Source organism: Neurospora crassa, linkage group IV, assembly GCF_000182925.2.
Source record: "Neurospora crassa OR74A linkage group IV, whole genome shotgun sequence".
Classification (NCBI taxonomy): Eukaryota; Fungi; Ascomycota; class Sordariomycetes; order Sordariales; family Sordariaceae; genus Neurospora; species Neurospora crassa.
Window position 1 is genome coordinate 1750755 of NC_026504.1, and position 14766 is coordinate 1765520.

The following is a 14766-nucleotide window of genomic DNA, read 5'->3' on the forward strand; positions in this document are numbered from 1 at the left end:
ATCACAGCCACGTGGGTAGCCCCATGGTGTACATGGCCGCTATCTACCGCAATCGCCGCCAAGATACCATCTAGTCCCAAGTCGACAACAACCCCCGCCGACATCATTCAGCAACCCGACCACCACGACTTCAGTTCCAAGTTGTCGATCCTCTTTTCACTCTTTCATAACCCGACTCCCTCGAAAGCCCAAACAGCTTTCCCCCAGCTATGACGAATGTTTCTAAAGAATCTCGACCTCACCACTGCCTTGCGGCCGTCGTACCTGCCCGATGAAGATTTGCTCTTTGTCCAGGACAATGTGGGGTTGTACGAGGGGTGAGTGAGCATATGATCCCAAGTTCCTCTTCCTTCCCGCCATCACCAGTCCTTACGCCTTTTACTTTGTTTACTTGAAAGTCGATGTGTTTGTGTGAACCCTTCAACTGACTTGTTCGCCATGCCGTTACCAGCAAATACAAGCTGCCCAACCAACAAAATGGCCAGGTTTACCTGACCTCGCACCGGATATGCTACGTCGACAAGACGGAGCCCAGAAAATACTCTGCCGCTTTGGATCTCAAAGACATTGAGCGCTACGAGTTTTACGTAATTGCGCCTTTCCCAAGGAACATTCCGCATGATCAAAAACTAAATGCTAGCATGTGATGTAGGCCGGATTTCTCAAGTCATCGCCCAAAATCACCTTGGTACCCAAGGCCAACAAGCGAGCATCCCTCCAACCGTCGCGCAATGGAAATGCTTCACCGGCGCAGCGTGTAGACAGCCCCTTTCGTGCACCGCCCGTTGATACACCTCCAGCGAGCTCAGCGACATGGGTATGTACCATCTGCAGCTTCTCCAACCCCGTACCGTCCAATTTCGATCCGACGACGGCAAGTGAACATACGTCCCTCCCTCCCTGCTTAGCTTGTGGTATCAAGCCTACCTTGACCCATATTCTCAAGGCGACCATCTCGAATGCGACAAGTCGACAGCCCGGTGGGGGACCTGCCATCTACCCTCCGCTTCCTGACCGATCCAAGCAAGGTTCCGAATCAACGGCACCAGCGACTCAGGCATCTCCATCGCCTTTTCAAGCAGCAGACGCGAGCGCATCTTTCCAGTGTCCAAGATGCACCTTTCTCAACCATCCCTCGCTAATGTCATGCGAGATGTGCGGAGGGCCACTCATCTCCAACGACTTACCTGCTGAACTCATGCAACAAAGGCGGGAGACTGACTCGCCCGGCCCAGTTCTGAGCAGTCTGGCTCCCAAAAGCGAGGCCCTCGAAAGCGTCAAGATTTCCTTCCGCGGAGGCGGAGAGAAGATCTTCTACGAAAGGCTCAAGGGATCAATGACCCAGCGCAAGTGGCTGCTTCAAGGCGCACCTCCGATTCCCAAAACCTCTTCAAACGGGTTAGGGGTAGGATCTGGTTCTGGTGGAGGGGCAGGAGGAGGAGTCGGCTCAGCTGCAGGCCAGCCCGAACGGGTAAAGATCGCGGGAATCGCAGGCCTCGAACAGCGCGGCCAATCCATGCGCAAGAACAACGAGATCGTCATCGGAAACGCATTCGAGGACCTCGAAGCCCTGATGGCCTCCGCCAAGGACATTGTGGCCCTGGCAGAAACCTTTGCTCGCCAAGTCAAGGGTGCAGGAGGCGCCTCCTCCGGCAGCGAAAATGCGCTGCTCGCCGAGTCTGCCAGCCAACTTGGCCTCATTGCGACCAAGGACATTGTCGGCAGTGGCGGCGGCGGCGACTCGCTCTATCTGTCCGAACTTGCCCGTACATTGGCCGAGTTCCTCACGGATGATGCGCGAGGCGTGCTGAGGAAAGCAGGCGGGATCATCTCGCTTGTCGACCTCTGGGCCATGTTCAACCGGCTTCGCGGAGGTGTGGAGCTGGTCAGCCCTGCGGATTTCGAAAAGGCGGTTAACTTGTGGGACAAGCTCGGGTTGCCCGTCCGGCTGCGCACGTTCAAGTCGGGCGTCAAGGTGGTTCAGGGGCGCGACCGGACGGACGAGACGACCATCAGGGCGTTGCTGGCCTGGATGCAGGATTTGCACAATTTCCCGCCGGACCGGGAGGTGGCGTGGGACTGGCGCGAGTTTGGGCGTGGCGTCACCGCGAGAGATGTGGCGGAGAGGTTCGGTTGGAGTATAGGTGTCGCTGAGGAGGAACTCGAGATGGCGGAAGAGCGTGGCGTGTTGTGTCGCGAGGAAGGCATCGAGGGGTTGAAGTTCTGGGAAAACTTTATTGACACGGGAGAAGGTGCTTCAAGGCCACATCCGGTGAAGGAGGACAACGAGAGGCTTATGAAGGCGTTGCAGGAGAGCGGTTTTTTGTGAGGTGAGTAGTAGGTGCGTTGCCATTCATTCAGCCCATGGAATTCCTAGCATCATGTCGAAATGGCTTCTTACGTTAGATTTGTCTGCTATTATGATAGAATCGATAAAGTTGACAGTAGCCGTTACAGAAAAGCATAATTTTACATAACTCAGTCATCTATTCATGTACCATTAGAGGTTGCCCCTTCTCTCTACACCATATGATACAGTCAAAACTGGCTTTCTAAGACAACAAGCCCACAAGCAAGAGACGATGCCAAAACCCATGAAATTGAAACACCAGAAAACATTCCCAAACGCCTAACCTCTATCCCGACACCTGCCGCCGCTCTATGCAGCTTTATCCTCGTCTTTACAAACGCAACAGCAACACCCATACACGCCCATCTAACCATCCATCCATCCATCCTCAAATCCCCAATCGGGGCACGCTCCCTCACCCCCATGGTCTAACTCAGCCTCTCCATCAAACCCTTTCTAACTTTCATATTAACGACCCCACCTACACCAAAAGCCGGCACAATCCTACATATCCTCGCCGCCACACTAACCGCCCAATTCTTTTTCACCAACGACCACCTCTCTCCCCAACTCGGCGCCGCTCCCGAACCACCCGAGGGGCGATTATACATGTCCAACCCCAACAGATGCACGGGCGTGCTGAAAAGCTGCACCACCGCCGGCGCCGCAAACTGCGCCATCGTCTGTCCACTGACCCATTTCTGCGCATCCTTGCTTAACCTCTCTGTCAACACCGGCCCAAGCAAAGGGGGAACATTGAAACTGGCAAAAATTGTCATGCAATCCCTGGCCGCAAACAGTAAGTAGCTTGGCAGTCCCACGGGTCTGGGTGTGGCGCCGGGGGGTCCGAAGAGGCGCACAAAGACTTGGTCTTTGTAGATGCAGAGACCAATGTTGGCAGCGGAGGAGGCGAAGAATTTGGAACTGCCCGAGGTGACGTGCGCTGGGTTGGGGTTGTTTTGGACAGTGGCGACGGTCGTGTCCAGCGTGTTGGCGGTTAGGTAGGTGCCGCCGTACAAGAGGAAGATGAGGCCAAAGGGACGGGAGAGGATGGTGGACCGGGGAGAGGAGAGAAGGGAGCGCAGGGAGCGGCGGAGGGAGGTGAGGAGGGGGGCGGCGCCGGAGGCATTTTCCATTATTGAGCTGTAAAGGAGGGAAGGGGGGAGTTAGTTATAGGTTTGGAGGGGAATGAGGGAAAAGGGGAAGAAAAAAAAAGGGTAAACAAGACATACCGGTCAATGATAGAGATAACAGGCGCAACAAGCACAGCTGCCGCAGCGGCACTGACGAGGTCAGCACCAAGTCGTAGGCCGAGGTTTTTGGTGTTCCATTTTGATGTTGTGCTTGTCATAGCTGTTGGTTTCGTGTCGACGACATCACCGCCATCAGCCCCAAGCAGTGCAGCGCGAGTCTTTTGCGTTTGTGTTGCCAGGCCGGCGAGATGTGAGTGTGACGTCTTGAGTCCGGCGGCAGTATCTAGCGGCGACGCGGCCGAGACCGGGGCCGGGGTGCCTTCTTTCATGTCGGAGGCGGAGGCGGCAACCAGGGTTCTCCACCGGTGGCAGCGGGTTTGTTTCGGGGAGGTTCTGGGATCGCGGGGTGCGGGATGCCGAATGCGATCGGGGCGGGGGCCGGGGACAGCGGATGCGGAGAAGAAGGGCCGAGGAAGGGCCTGGTAATTGGAGATGAAGCGCGATTGGACCCCCCGGAGGAAAGCCAAGAAATTGAAAATCGAAGAACTTTTAGCTCAATGACTAATGCTTGACTGGTGGCAAAGTGGTGAGGGCCGAATGACGACGGTATGGATTCAAGTTCTGATAACGACAGTGAGGTGAACTTGGCGTGTATGTAGCAGCGTTGTGGTCGCAAAGATGGAGCGCAATGGCCGACAAGGTGTTTCAAACTGGAGGAAATGTGTGGTTTGAAGATGAGAACGGGAAGTAAGATAAAGAAAGAATTGAGATCCAGATCGGAATTGTTCACTTCAAACAAACGGAGAAACCGCGGCTGAAATAGAAGAACCTCAAGGGCACAAGATAAATGTTATGGCTGGCCGGCTGTTGACTCGGAAGCAGTTCGCCGCAGTTCCCGTCGTCCATGAACTTCAGCTTCCGAATGAATATGGGCAGAGGACCATCTGGATATCGGTGTATTGTACCGAGTATGGAGCTATGTACATAGCAGGTAGAAGAACCTAGTGCTCTGGTGGTCACACCCGACTTTCACAATCGTTTGATTTTCCCACTTCGGCCCGGCCGCATCGGAGCTTCATACGCTTCTTCCCGCCTTCTCGACTGTCTGGGCCGGTCTAGTGCCTGACCACGGGCCCGTCTGATCTCCAAATTCTCTGCAACAGCTCCGCACTTGTCAGGGTCTGTTCAGGGCCCTCAAGGTCGCAGAGCATGGGTTGAGGCCCCGAGATCGGACTGAGCTCAGACTGGCTAACGTCAGCCGAGATGCGATGAAATGCCCGTGCCCGGCATCTTTCCCCTGGTGTGCCGAGACTTTTTATCAGATCAGATCGAACTATGACCAGGTGCTGTGGGGCCTGAAGCGGCCCTACAACTACACATCAGTCCTGGTAAGTTCGTTAGCTTGGTACCTACAGTCCAGTACTGGTTTGTTTGTTAGCTCGAGACCTCGTGTCAACTTTCCTAAGCATTTTCATGGCTAACTAATATATAATCTTATCTTGGGCAGGCCATCTCTTCACATTCAAAATGCGAAATTTCAATCTAACTAATACCTTTTGATTTATCTACATAACCTTTAGAACGGATCGAACTAGATTTTGTCTAGTATACTATGTTTATTGTACAGTAGGAGTGCCTGGTGTACCAAGCCAACAATCAAACCAGCATTGGACTGTACGTCACGCAGGCTACCTACCATGCCGGTGTGGGAATCTGTAATTAATTCCGATCAACCCTTCGAGGTTCTAAAACTCCAGTCAGGTCTGGATGGTCTGGGACTTTACGACCATTCAGGCTGACGCATTGACCGTGTCAAATGATCAACATATCTCTCCCTGCATGAAATTCGAACTCCCCGCATTATCCAAACCATCATCGTTAACATAATAGCAAAAACAAACACAGCAGCCATGGAGACGGTAGGTACCTTTACGGCACACTCAGTGTCACCGCTCTTGGTCGAACATCACAAGTCACATCGATGACTACTTCCTTTTCCCATATGTCATCATTCATTCCCATGTTCATCAACACACACCCTGCCTACGCACATCGGAACGCTTGTATGTATGTTCAATAAAATAGAGTCATTAAGTCATCATCATAATAATGTTACAACCCCGTCCCTTCCCGGGATCAAGGCATCCACACCCCATTTACTCCTTCTCTTTCAAGTCTGTTCTATAGATCGAGTCCATCCAACTTGGAGATCCCTGTCCCGCTCTACCTCTACTTTTTACCGCCAAGAGTGTCCTGAACAGTACCGCCAATGGCGCCCTGGTCGGTGAACTGCTTGCCAATCACACCAGAGGAGGAGAGAGGGCCGCCAACTGCTTCGCCGATTTGGCCGATTGCGCCGGTCGCTGTTTTGTAGAAGGAATTGGATTAGATATTGATTGAGGTTGAGGTTGAGGTTAGGAAATGTGGAGTAGGAAAAGGAGGGGAGGGGGATGGGAAAAGAAGGGATAGTAAGAGAGAGGAAGAAAAACAAAACAAAACATACCAGTGAACTGCTTGCCAATAGCACCTTCAGAGTCAAAAGCCTTGGGCTTCTCGCCAGTCTCATTCCCGAGGTGGGCGTTTGCGGGAGTGGGGGTGGCCCCAGACATGCCGCCGGTGGCCTTGGGGCCGCCTTGAGAGGTGGTAGGCTGCTGAGAAGACATGTTGTGTTGTTGAGGTTTGTTGTTGTAGCTTGGTCAAATGATGTGAGGTTGAACGTAGTTGTGCTGCAAGACAGGTTTCCATTCAATAAAGGGTAGAGAGCAAGCGGCCTCTTTAAATACAAGCGATTTTTCTTTTTCTTCCACGAATCGATGTGTGTGACGACATCTCTGCAGGTACTCTATTACACTTACAATGAAAGTGGTGATGTCATGTTGTGAGTTGACCAACACATCGCAGGTGGGCCGACCCGACCAGTGTTGCGGGGCCCCACTTTACCCCTGAGCGGGCAGGCGGGGTGACCTAACTTCCGTTCTGGCCAGGTCGGCCAGGTCCACCTACTATGTAAAGTCATCACTGGATAGATTATGGGGACGCTGATGACTTTAGCCGATGGTAAATATATGATCTTGATCACGAGATCGCGTTCTTGGTGATCTTGGATGTAGTTGGAGTAGGGTTTGTTTATGTTGAGAAGCTTGCCAGTGCAGTGCTCCGACTTCCCAATGACGCACCGGGACCTCAGTCACCAACGAAGACGGGCGGATTTCATAGACTCATCGCTTCGGTCGATGTTCGTGTCTCTGCGCAAGCCGGCGCATAGAGGGGATCCATGATTCGAATCTGTTCCCTTCACTCTCCCAGCCACAAGGCGTTATTCTTAGCGATAACGGTGCACGATATCTCTAACCATGAGGGCTTGAAGTAACGAAACTAGAAACACATATTACTATTGGCCTTCTTCCCCTTCTTTTCAATCTTTTAGGCATAACGGGGTCCACATGTACACCTGTGATAGATCTTCCCCGACCGTGGCTCTCAATCCCAAACTGCCAATTAATCAGATGACAACATAATAGCGTTGACCCAAATAACGAACTCTTGAAACCTCCCATGATCCTCACATGCTTTGCTCCCTTGTTCAGTCTTCTTCAGCCTCCTTGACACCCTCTGCCTCAGCTCCCTCAGAAATAAGCCGATATTGCGGTTGCGAGCCAGAGCAACCCCCCCCCTGCTTTGTCAGATACCGGACGCGAACCAGGACAAGCAAAATCTCGTGGCTCTGTAGTGTACGGCCACCCGAGTGCTACTAGCAAGTAGAGATCGTCGGCAACCTGACCCACGCGTTTGACATACCCATCTCACCATGGAAGATGCGTAATATGCACAGTAGCATCCACATAAACGCGGTTCTCAATCGTGCATGCCATACCGGGCTCGATCCTAAACATGCCGTCCTGGCCGATCGTGAACTGAGGTTCATCACCGAGCTTCACCCAGAGCTTGCCGGTTCCGATCGACACGAGCCGCGTCTGGAAGTCATCCGGGTCTATAGTAATAGTCTGGCCTGTGGAGATGGTCTTGACCTGGAACTGTACGTCGTTCCAGACTGGGACTGCATGGCCGGTTGACAGGAAGGGTTTGGAATAGGCAATGCCTGCAGAGGAAAAGGTTAGTGATTCGGAGGGTGGTCATATACTATAGAGATGGGACCACTTACTAATCGGTTTGTCGGTGTTTGATTTGAGGATTCGACCAGGCGCCATCTCCCACTCTTCCATATCAAACATATCCGCCGACTGGACCTCGCCGGCCGAGATAAGCGAATTCGTAGCCGCAGTCGCAGCCAGGGCCGCCTGCCGTTGTGGCCGCAAGACTGCTGTTGCTGTGGTGTGTCTAGGCAATCCTCCTCCCCCCTCTCTTCTTTTCAACCAAACACCATCCGTACTCTTGGCGATTCCAGGTACTTTTGGCGGGAAAGGCGGCTGCGGTCGCATAGGAATTCCCTTGCCGCGAGAGCACGCGCCACCTTTGCTGTCATAGGTACAGTTTGCGCAGCTTTGGTAAACCCTCCTGGCTTCCGGGTCGGCGTCGGTCTTGATGGCGACACAGCCCCCCTTGAACAATGGTCCCTGCTCCCGGCGGCATCGCGTGCACGGCATCTCCAGTTCGTCTCCTGTAACCTGGATTATCAGGGCGGCTATGTCTCGCGTGTGCTTCTCCGCGAAGGGCTCATTTGGGGTGAGCACGAGGTCGCGAACCCGTGGGAGGGAAAGGAGCTCTTTGATGTAGCCTACTTCAGGAACCTCTGCGGTGAAGGCGAGGTGTGGCTTGATGTAGTTCCAAAGAGCCTTTTGATCATCGGTCAGAGGAATAGTAGACTTCGCGGGTTCGTAGTTCCTTTGGGCGTTGTTTGAAGACAGGGGCCGGCTCTCGGACTCAGGCTTGTTGTTATCATATTTCTGTAAAGATGTCTCGTCTTGCTTGTGGGTGGACATAGTAGAGCCGCCTTGTAGCTCAGGGATATATCCTGTCACCGACTTCGAGGTTCTTGTATCCGGTTTTGTTTGGCCAGAGTTGGAACTCGTCAACGCTTGGATTTCCTCAGTCGTCTTGCCCCTCGTTCTCAAGATACGTCGAGACCTCTCTACGCCCCAAGATTTGTGGCTGCAATACGTCTGACCAAAGTGGTAGAAGCAATTGGCGCAGGAAACAATATTTGCCAGCGGACGGTTGTCCGCCCTGGAAGAGATCATAATACAACCTTTCCACGGGCCCCTACCCTCCTGACACCTTTTGCAAGGTGTCGCAGCGGGTTCTCCCGTCAGTTGGATGATGACCGCCGATACATCCCTGGGATGACCATCCGTGAAGGGATGCGTCCGCTGCCATTCGAAGTTGATGTTCAGGTCTCGCACCCGAGGGAGGATGCTCAGCTCCCAGACATAGCCACCATGGGGCATCTCCCGCCCTCTATGCTTGGCCAAGAGCGGCTCGATGTATGCCCACATGCTGGCTCTGTCTCCAACCGGTTCTGACGATGAAGTGGCGCGTGGGACTTTATCCAAGGCCATGGGATCATCGAGTGACGTGGAGGTATTTGCCATGGAGACGACAATGGCGCCCTTTCCTTTGGCCGTCGCTTCTTGAACCCCAGGCCCCAAGTCTGTTAAGGTTCCGTCTTGGTTGTCATAAAACATATGGCCGTGGTGGGCGGACTATATAGTGTCAGTGTCTGGACAGGAAAGTTTTGATGCCAAACGACCCAAAAGTAAATCTTCGCCGGTGGCGACGGTAACGTTTGAGTGCGTTAATTGATATGTTACTAACCTTAAAATGTTGGCCCAGGTTGTGTAAGGTTTCACTAGACTTCCCACATTTCCGAACCGGACATATCCAAGGGAAGAATCCATCGACGAGTTGGTATTCATCCGGCAAGAGGGCTCCATGCGTACTACAGGGCATGCCATTCTCAATCCATTCACGATAGGGTCGACCCGAAGCAGCTATGTCTGTTGGCGTATAAGCTCCCTCTTTGGCCTTTGCCTCCGACGCTGTTGGATGACCTGTCAGCGTGTCTGGGATACTCTCTTTTGCTTCTGCCTTTGATGCCGACGGATGATCTTCCGGCGTGTCCAGAGCACCTCGTGTCGCATTTTTCGCCTCTTTTAACCTAAGGGCGTTGTTCTTCCTCAGGGTATCTGCAACGTGGGACATTCTGCCTTCTGCCCATCGTTGTTTCATGACGGCCGAAAATTGTTTTCTTCGAGCTTCATCCCATTCGCCACCAGCCTTGCGTTTCGTTGGCACTAATGGAGTAGGCGCAGCAGCGACGATAGCTGTGGCCATACTGGAAGGAGTAGCGGCAGGTTGCGTGTTGACCCTAAGGTCTCCAACCACTTGGGGCACAGCTACAATGTCACTGAGGATCTGAGCTGGCTCCAGCTCCTTGTCGTCGGTGTTGTGGCCGAATCCATGATTTGGCACTCGATCGTACTCAGGACTGGGCTCGTGATCAGACTCGAAGATCAGCTGCTCGTCAATGTCGTCGCTATCGGCATCGTCGTCGTCATCGTCATCGTTGTTGTCGTTGTTGTCGTTGTCATCGTCGTCGTCGTCGTCGTCATCGTCGTCGTCGCCGCTGTCGCTGTCGCTGCCATGTTCAAGTTCTCCATAACCTCCCTCGACATTGTTGCTCATGGATTCGCGTAGTATATAGTTCTCGATATCGGTGCTGTTCGCCTCGCTGTCAAGAGCCTCGCCATCGTCGTCGGCACTATCGTCGGCGGCGCTCTCCTCTCCGGCACTGCTCTCCTCGGCACTGCTTCGCACACTACTACTGTCGGTGCCCGAGCTGGAATCCGAGTGCGATTGGCTTTCATCCGTGCTGGCCTGGACAGCCGTAGTAGCGGCCGAAATAGCCGGATTTGAAGATGCCGTACGTTCTCTGAAAGGCGATAATGGAATAAAAGCGAGCCCGCTAGTAGGGACGTTATCGAGTCCTTTAAAGCTCAGGATCTGGGACGGGTCCGCGCTCAGAGAAGAAAAGGTTGAAGATTGCAAGTTTTCGGCCATAGCTATAGTAGATATACTGCCTTCCTAGTTGGGTTATTGTATCTTCTCAATTGCGACGTAGGGCGATCGTTTACTATAGTGTATCTGTATGTAGTATTCTGTCAGTGTTTGCCTCGGATCTGAGATAGTAAGTGAGGGATTTTCATTAGTGTTTGATAAAAGACTAGAAAAAGGTTGTTAGAGTGCTTATGCTTTGCGCGCGTGCCAATAAGCGTCAGAGATGAATCATAGTAAGCTAATTGATTATGTTACACTTTGAAAGAAAACAGAGTACTAATTCATACTAAATAATAAAAGTAGTTAAGTAATAGAGTAAATTATATAACATAAGATAGCTTTGTATATAAGAAGAAAAAAAATATAATGAAATAATAATTGATCTAAGTATAAAAAGCTTTGGAAATTATCTTAGCTAAGTAGTTAGCCTAAATATCAACACTCAATTTAATCTGCATCTTTTAGTAGTGTGCCAGCTGATTGGCAGGTGATAACCAATTGATAGTGCCTCACCCATTTGCAGAAGCCACCATCAACGGCGCATCGCTTGCTATCTTTTTCTATCAGATTAAAACCTTGGAAGTTCAAAGCCTTGGACAAAGCACTTAACTACGCTTCTTCCAGTTTCCTGTATCTAGATTAATCCTCATTTCGCCTTTCATTGTACCTCTTATCTTGCGTACAACTAGATAGTTGCAACAGCCAGCGATGTTGAAACTCGCTCGGCGGCTGTCTGTCGCGCCGCTCTTTTGGTCGTGCCAAGCTCTGTTTGCGCTTTGAACAAAATAACAGGGATTCCATGCGTAACGACGGCCATGCTACAACCTCGTTCGCGCGCGCCTTCGTTCCCATATGTAGACTTCAGATGAACTATAGCCGTGAGGGTTTGAATCAATATCGTTCATCGAAAAACGGTTTTTTTGACAATTAAGAGACCTGGACAGCAATATTAATGGCTCCGTGATGAGGAGGCGGTTGCCTTAATCTCTTCCTCTTCTCATTCATCCCCAAATCGAAAACTGCTTTATTGTGCAAACAAAACAAAAAAATCATAAGTATCACACTTCCACCCCCCTTCAAAGAAGCAAAAACATCAGATGCTGAACGAACAGAATCGCCATTTCCCACAAGCTAGGTTATCGGACTAGACCAGCTACCGCCAAATCCCTAGACCAAATCCTTCCTCTCTTTGTTCCATCCATCTTCCCAATCACACATCCATCCTCCATCATCAACTCCTCAAATATTCTCCCGTCAAACCCTTATTTCTCTCTGAGCCAACACGTCCCTAACAGACCGTATAACGGCCCCCACCCACCCCGTCGCAATCGCCTCATCGCCCCTCGCATTCGGGTGGACTCCGTCCGTGGTATACCTCGTTGCGTTGAAACCCGAATACAGATCAACCGCCTCCACCGGACTCTGTGGGCGAGTAACATACTGCGCCCAGATCGAGATATACCGATTCAGCATCCTGACCTTGGCCGGGCACTCGAGGCAATTCGCCGGCTCCATGGGCAAGATCTGGGCGACAAGAAGGCGAATGGTAGGGTTGACGGCGCGCATCTGATCCAACAGCTGGCCGTAGGCGTTGATGATTTGGATGGCGGTGCGGTTTTGCCAGATGTCGTTGGTGCCCAGGTGCATGAGGATGATGTCCACGGGGGCGACGCCGGGGGCGGTGAGCCAGGATTGGAGGAGAGGCTGCCTTGGAGCCGGGACGACTTCAGTGCCGGTGATGGGAACGGTTTCTTGGGCAATGCCCGTTGCGAGATATCCGCCGTGCCCTTCGTGCGGCCAGTCGTAGGCGGAGCCGTAGCCGCAGTAGGTGCGGGGTTGGGTGCCGACGAAGCGGATTTGGGAGTAGGGAAGGGGTGGGGTGATGTTGGTGGCGTTGAGCTTGCGGGAAAGGAGGGCGCGCCAGCAGCCCTGGGGGTTTTGGTTAGTATGTTGTGGTTGAAAAAATGGCAGAGGTAGGGGGGGGAACTAACTGGATTGCCGGTGATGGAATCACCTAGGGCCATAATGCGGACATCATCTCGGACTTGTGGCTCAGCCGAGGCAAGAGAAAGGAAACTGAACGAGCCTACAAGGCCGCTGAGAAGTCGGACGGTTGCTACCATGTTGACTTTTCTGGTTAGAGGTTTGGGACGATGCGGTTTGGATCTGTCCGAGTTGCTGAGTTGAGGTGGCCGTCCCCATCACGAACTTGGTGCTTATATAGGCACACGCAGGTGAGGGCAACATCGTGGGATGATATGCTTACAGCTATCAACAGTACAGTCACAGCATAGATTGGATGGCCAGAACGAGTCTCAAATTTTGACAACATTCCTGGCTCACAGCCGTCTCACCCTCTGAGGAATGCTCATTCATCGATCCTCCATCAATCATTGGTCCATCCAAGCAAGGCGAGCGAATAGCCTCGGTAATCACGGCTGATTTCCTGCTAAAGACGCGTCTTCTTGCAACCTCTCTACTGTCAACCGCAACATTCTCGCGGAGAAACTAGGACTGGTCTGTTTTGCACGACCACGCCTGCACGTCTAGGAGGAGCTGATGGCCCTGACATACTCGATGACCAAGCAGATGGGATCGGCTGATTCAGAGTAGATTGTATTCCCATCATTGCGCGTCTGCCCGGTGCGCAGCTTATCTCTCCATTGCCAGAATCAGGTCAGCTGCCATGCCCTCCATAGCATCTTGCAGCGACGCTTATTGCCAGAGTCGCATTCCACTTATGCTCCTCGAAAAGGCAAGGCTTTCCGGCTTTCTTGCAGGCCAAAGTATGGTCTTTGATCTAAGCTGCACCAGCGGAATTGCCCAGATCCCCTAGAAAAGACACAATCAGTTTTGATTCCCAGACCAGACGAGTTCAAAGCCACGCAGAGCTTTGCGGACAGAAATGGAAAGATCCAAAATCCAAATCATTGATGTCCAGGTTCCTGGCGAAATCTACGCCTTCGCTGGTTTGATACGGATAGCTTGTCGCGCCAGGAAGTCCAAACCCTTCATCTCCGAGGGTGATTCCAAGCTGCCGGATATAGGCCCGAATGTCAGTTGCCCACTTTTAGATAACGTCCGTAATACATCCCTTGCAGCACGGCTCGTTCGCCGGTTCCCATACAAAGACATGTGTTGATATAGCATTGGCAACATCAGCTTTGTAGGCCTTGTACTGCGATTGTGCCCAACTGTTGGTGTGCCAGCTGTCTCGGGAGCCTTCGAAGGCAGTCATGCATACTGGCATGCCACCGTAGTCGCTCCAGTGATTGACAAAGTTTATAATAAGCTTGACCCCCTCGTTTCTGGGCGGACCAGGCGCTGCAGGCCATCGGGGCCGTTGTCGATCTGTTGATAGGGTGAGGAGAGAAGGTGGTAACACACGGTGCCAAAGGCTAGCTTGCGAGCAACGTCGTTAAATCCTCATATGCGCAGGATCTCGAGGTCGAGGGAGGAGATGTGGTCTATTCTAGAACTGTGTCAACATTGCGGTTGTTGGTCAGGAAACTGATACAGTACAACTTAGTACCGGCGAGGACCGCGTTTCGCCGTCAATAGAAAAGCATGTGCCAACCGCAGCCCACGTTTTATCTTTTCCATCCATCATTTTCTGCAAGGTCCATGATATTCCCAGAGGAGTGGCACCGAATCATCCTGGAATGCAATGTCTACCAAGCGTATTCACTGATGTCAAGGTGAAAGTCGAGCATCGCCATATGATATGGTGCGTTGAGGTCGGGGGAGGGATGTCGGGATCTCAGTTGGGGCGAAAGTAAACAAAAGCTGCTCGTGACGTGACACAAATAAAGGGGTAGCAGTAATAGAGCGGCTTAATGATCCGAAGGATGCCGGTCACAGTTCAGCCAGGGCATGCCCATGCCAAGCGATCGTCCAGCGTTTGCGCCATGCTCACGGGCACAATCTGATCCTTCGCGGGGAAACAATATCGATGCCGTTGGGCGACGTCAAAGGTCTCGCAAGGATCTCCAGAGATAACTTTCTTGTCGATGTCTTTGTGCGATGATGACATTGTACGACCACAGAAGTCAGCTGGTGTCCTGTTTGAGTCAGGAGGCGTCCATCCTGTCATGATTCGGTTCCTTCGAAACGATGAAACGGGTGCGCCCAATCGAGATAGGTTGGTCGATGCCCGTCGTGTGTTGCGTTAGGTGTTGGCCATGGTGTCCGGCGGTCGACGTTGATTTG

General features: G+C 52.2%; 5 protein-coding genes across 5 annotated transcripts; 1 reads left to right on the forward strand and 4 right to left on the reverse strand.

Moving 5' to 3' along the window:
* The first annotated feature begins 106 nt into the window (after nt 1-106).
* On the forward strand, nt 107-2566 carry NCU06595 (vacuolar protein sorting protein). Its single transcript, XM_957244.3, has 3 exons — nt 107-317; nt 452-587; nt 653-2566. Exons 1-3 carry the CDS (start codon nt 217-219, stop codon nt 2327-2329), a joined length of 1914 nt encoding a protein of 637 aa, XP_962337.3. The 5' UTR covers nt 107-216; the 3' UTR covers nt 2330-2566.
* On the reverse strand, nt 1343-4520 carry NCU06596 (hypothetical protein). The gene is made up of 2 exons (XM_957245.2): nt 3583-4520; nt 1343-3493 (listed from the first exon to the last, which is right to left on the reverse strand). Exons 1-2 carry the CDS (start codon nt 3870-3872, stop codon nt 2779-2781), a joined length of 1005 nt encoding a protein of 334 aa, XP_962338.1. The 5' UTR covers nt 3873-4520; the 3' UTR covers nt 1343-2778.
* Nucleotides 4521-5601: 1081 nt separating this feature from the next.
* Nucleotides 5602-6405, reverse strand: NCU06597 (hypothetical protein). Its single transcript, XM_957246.2, has 2 exons — nt 6047-6405; nt 5602-5906 (listed from the first exon to the last, which is right to left on the reverse strand). Exons 1-2 carry the CDS (start codon nt 6204-6206, stop codon nt 5773-5775), a joined length of 294 nt encoding a protein of 97 aa, XP_962339.1. The 5' UTR covers nt 6207-6405; the 3' UTR covers nt 5602-5772.
* A 262-nt stretch (nt 6406-6667) lies between these two features.
* NCU06598 (hypothetical protein) lies at nt 6668-10697 on the reverse strand. Its single transcript, XM_957247.2, has 3 exons — nt 9316-10697; nt 7706-9203; nt 6668-7642 (listed from the first exon to the last, which is right to left on the reverse strand). Exons 1-3 carry the CDS (start codon nt 10558-10560, stop codon nt 7347-7349), a joined length of 3039 nt encoding a protein of 1012 aa, XP_962340.2. The 5' UTR covers nt 10561-10697; the 3' UTR covers nt 6668-7346.
* Nucleotides 10698-11616: 919 nt separating this feature from the next.
* Nucleotides 11617-12769, reverse strand: NCU06599 (cellulose-binding protein). Its single transcript, XM_957248.2, has 2 exons — nt 12549-12769; nt 11617-12486 (listed from the first exon to the last, which is right to left on the reverse strand). The coding sequence occupies exons 1-2, from the start codon at nt 12678-12680 to the stop codon at nt 11812-11814; spliced, it is 807 nt and encodes a 268-aa protein (XP_962341.1). The 5' UTR covers nt 12681-12769; the 3' UTR covers nt 11617-11811.
* Between the last annotated feature and the right edge of the window lie 1997 nt (nt 12770-14766).

What these genes read in the sequence shown, in the direction of transcription:
- NCU06595 (XM_957244.3), top strand. Translation starts at nt 217, where the DNA reads ATGTTTCTAAAGAATCTCGACCTCACCACTGCCTTGCGGCCGTCGTAC. An exon ending in AATGTGGGGTTGTACGAGGG is followed by an intron (nt 318 to 451) that starts GTGAGTGAGCAT and finishes TGCCGTTACCAG; the next exon opens with CAAATACAAGCTGCCCAACC. An exon ending in TTGAGCGCTACGAGTTTTAC is followed by an intron (nt 588 to 652) that starts GTAATTGCGCCT and finishes CATGTGATGTAG; the next exon opens with GCCGGATTTCTCAAGTCATC.
- NCU06596 (XM_957245.2), bottom strand. Translation starts at nt 3,872, where the DNA reads ATGAAAGAAGGCACCCCGGCCCCGGTCTCGGCCGCGTCGCCGCTAGAT. An exon ending in GTTATCTCTATCATTGACCG is followed by an intron (nt 3,494 to 3,582) that starts GTATGTCTTGTT and finishes CCTCCTTTACAG; the next exon opens with CTCAATAATGGAAAATGCCT.
- NCU06597 (XM_957246.2), bottom strand. Translation starts at nt 6,206, where the DNA reads ATGTCTTCTCAGCAGCCTACCACCTCTCAAGGCGGCCCCAAGGCCACC. An exon ending in TATTGGCAAGCAGTTCACTG is followed by an intron (nt 5,907 to 6,046) that starts GTATGTTTTGTT and finishes TCTACAAAACAG; the next exon opens with CGACCGGCGCAATCGGCCAA.
- NCU06598 (XM_957247.2), bottom strand. Translation starts at nt 10,560, where the DNA reads ATGGCCGAAAACTTGCAATCTTCAACCTTTTCTTCTCTGAGCGCGGAC. An exon ending in ACCTGGGCCAACATTTTAAG is followed by an intron (nt 9,204 to 9,315) that starts GTTAGTAACATA and finishes GACACTATATAG; the next exon opens with TCCGCCCACCACGGCCATAT. An exon ending in AAACACCGACAAACCGATTA is followed by an intron (nt 7,643 to 7,705) that starts GTAAGTGGTCCC and finishes TTTCCTCTGCAG; the next exon opens with GCATTGCCTATTCCAAACCC.
- NCU06599 (XM_957248.2), bottom strand. Translation starts at nt 12,680, where the DNA reads ATGGTAGCAACCGTCCGACTTCTCAGCGGCCTTGTAGGCTCGTTCAGT. An exon ending in ATTCCATCACCGGCAATCCA is followed by an intron (nt 12,487 to 12,548) that starts GTTAGTTCCCCC and finishes CAAAACCCCCAG; the next exon opens with GGCTGCTGGCGCGCCCTCCT.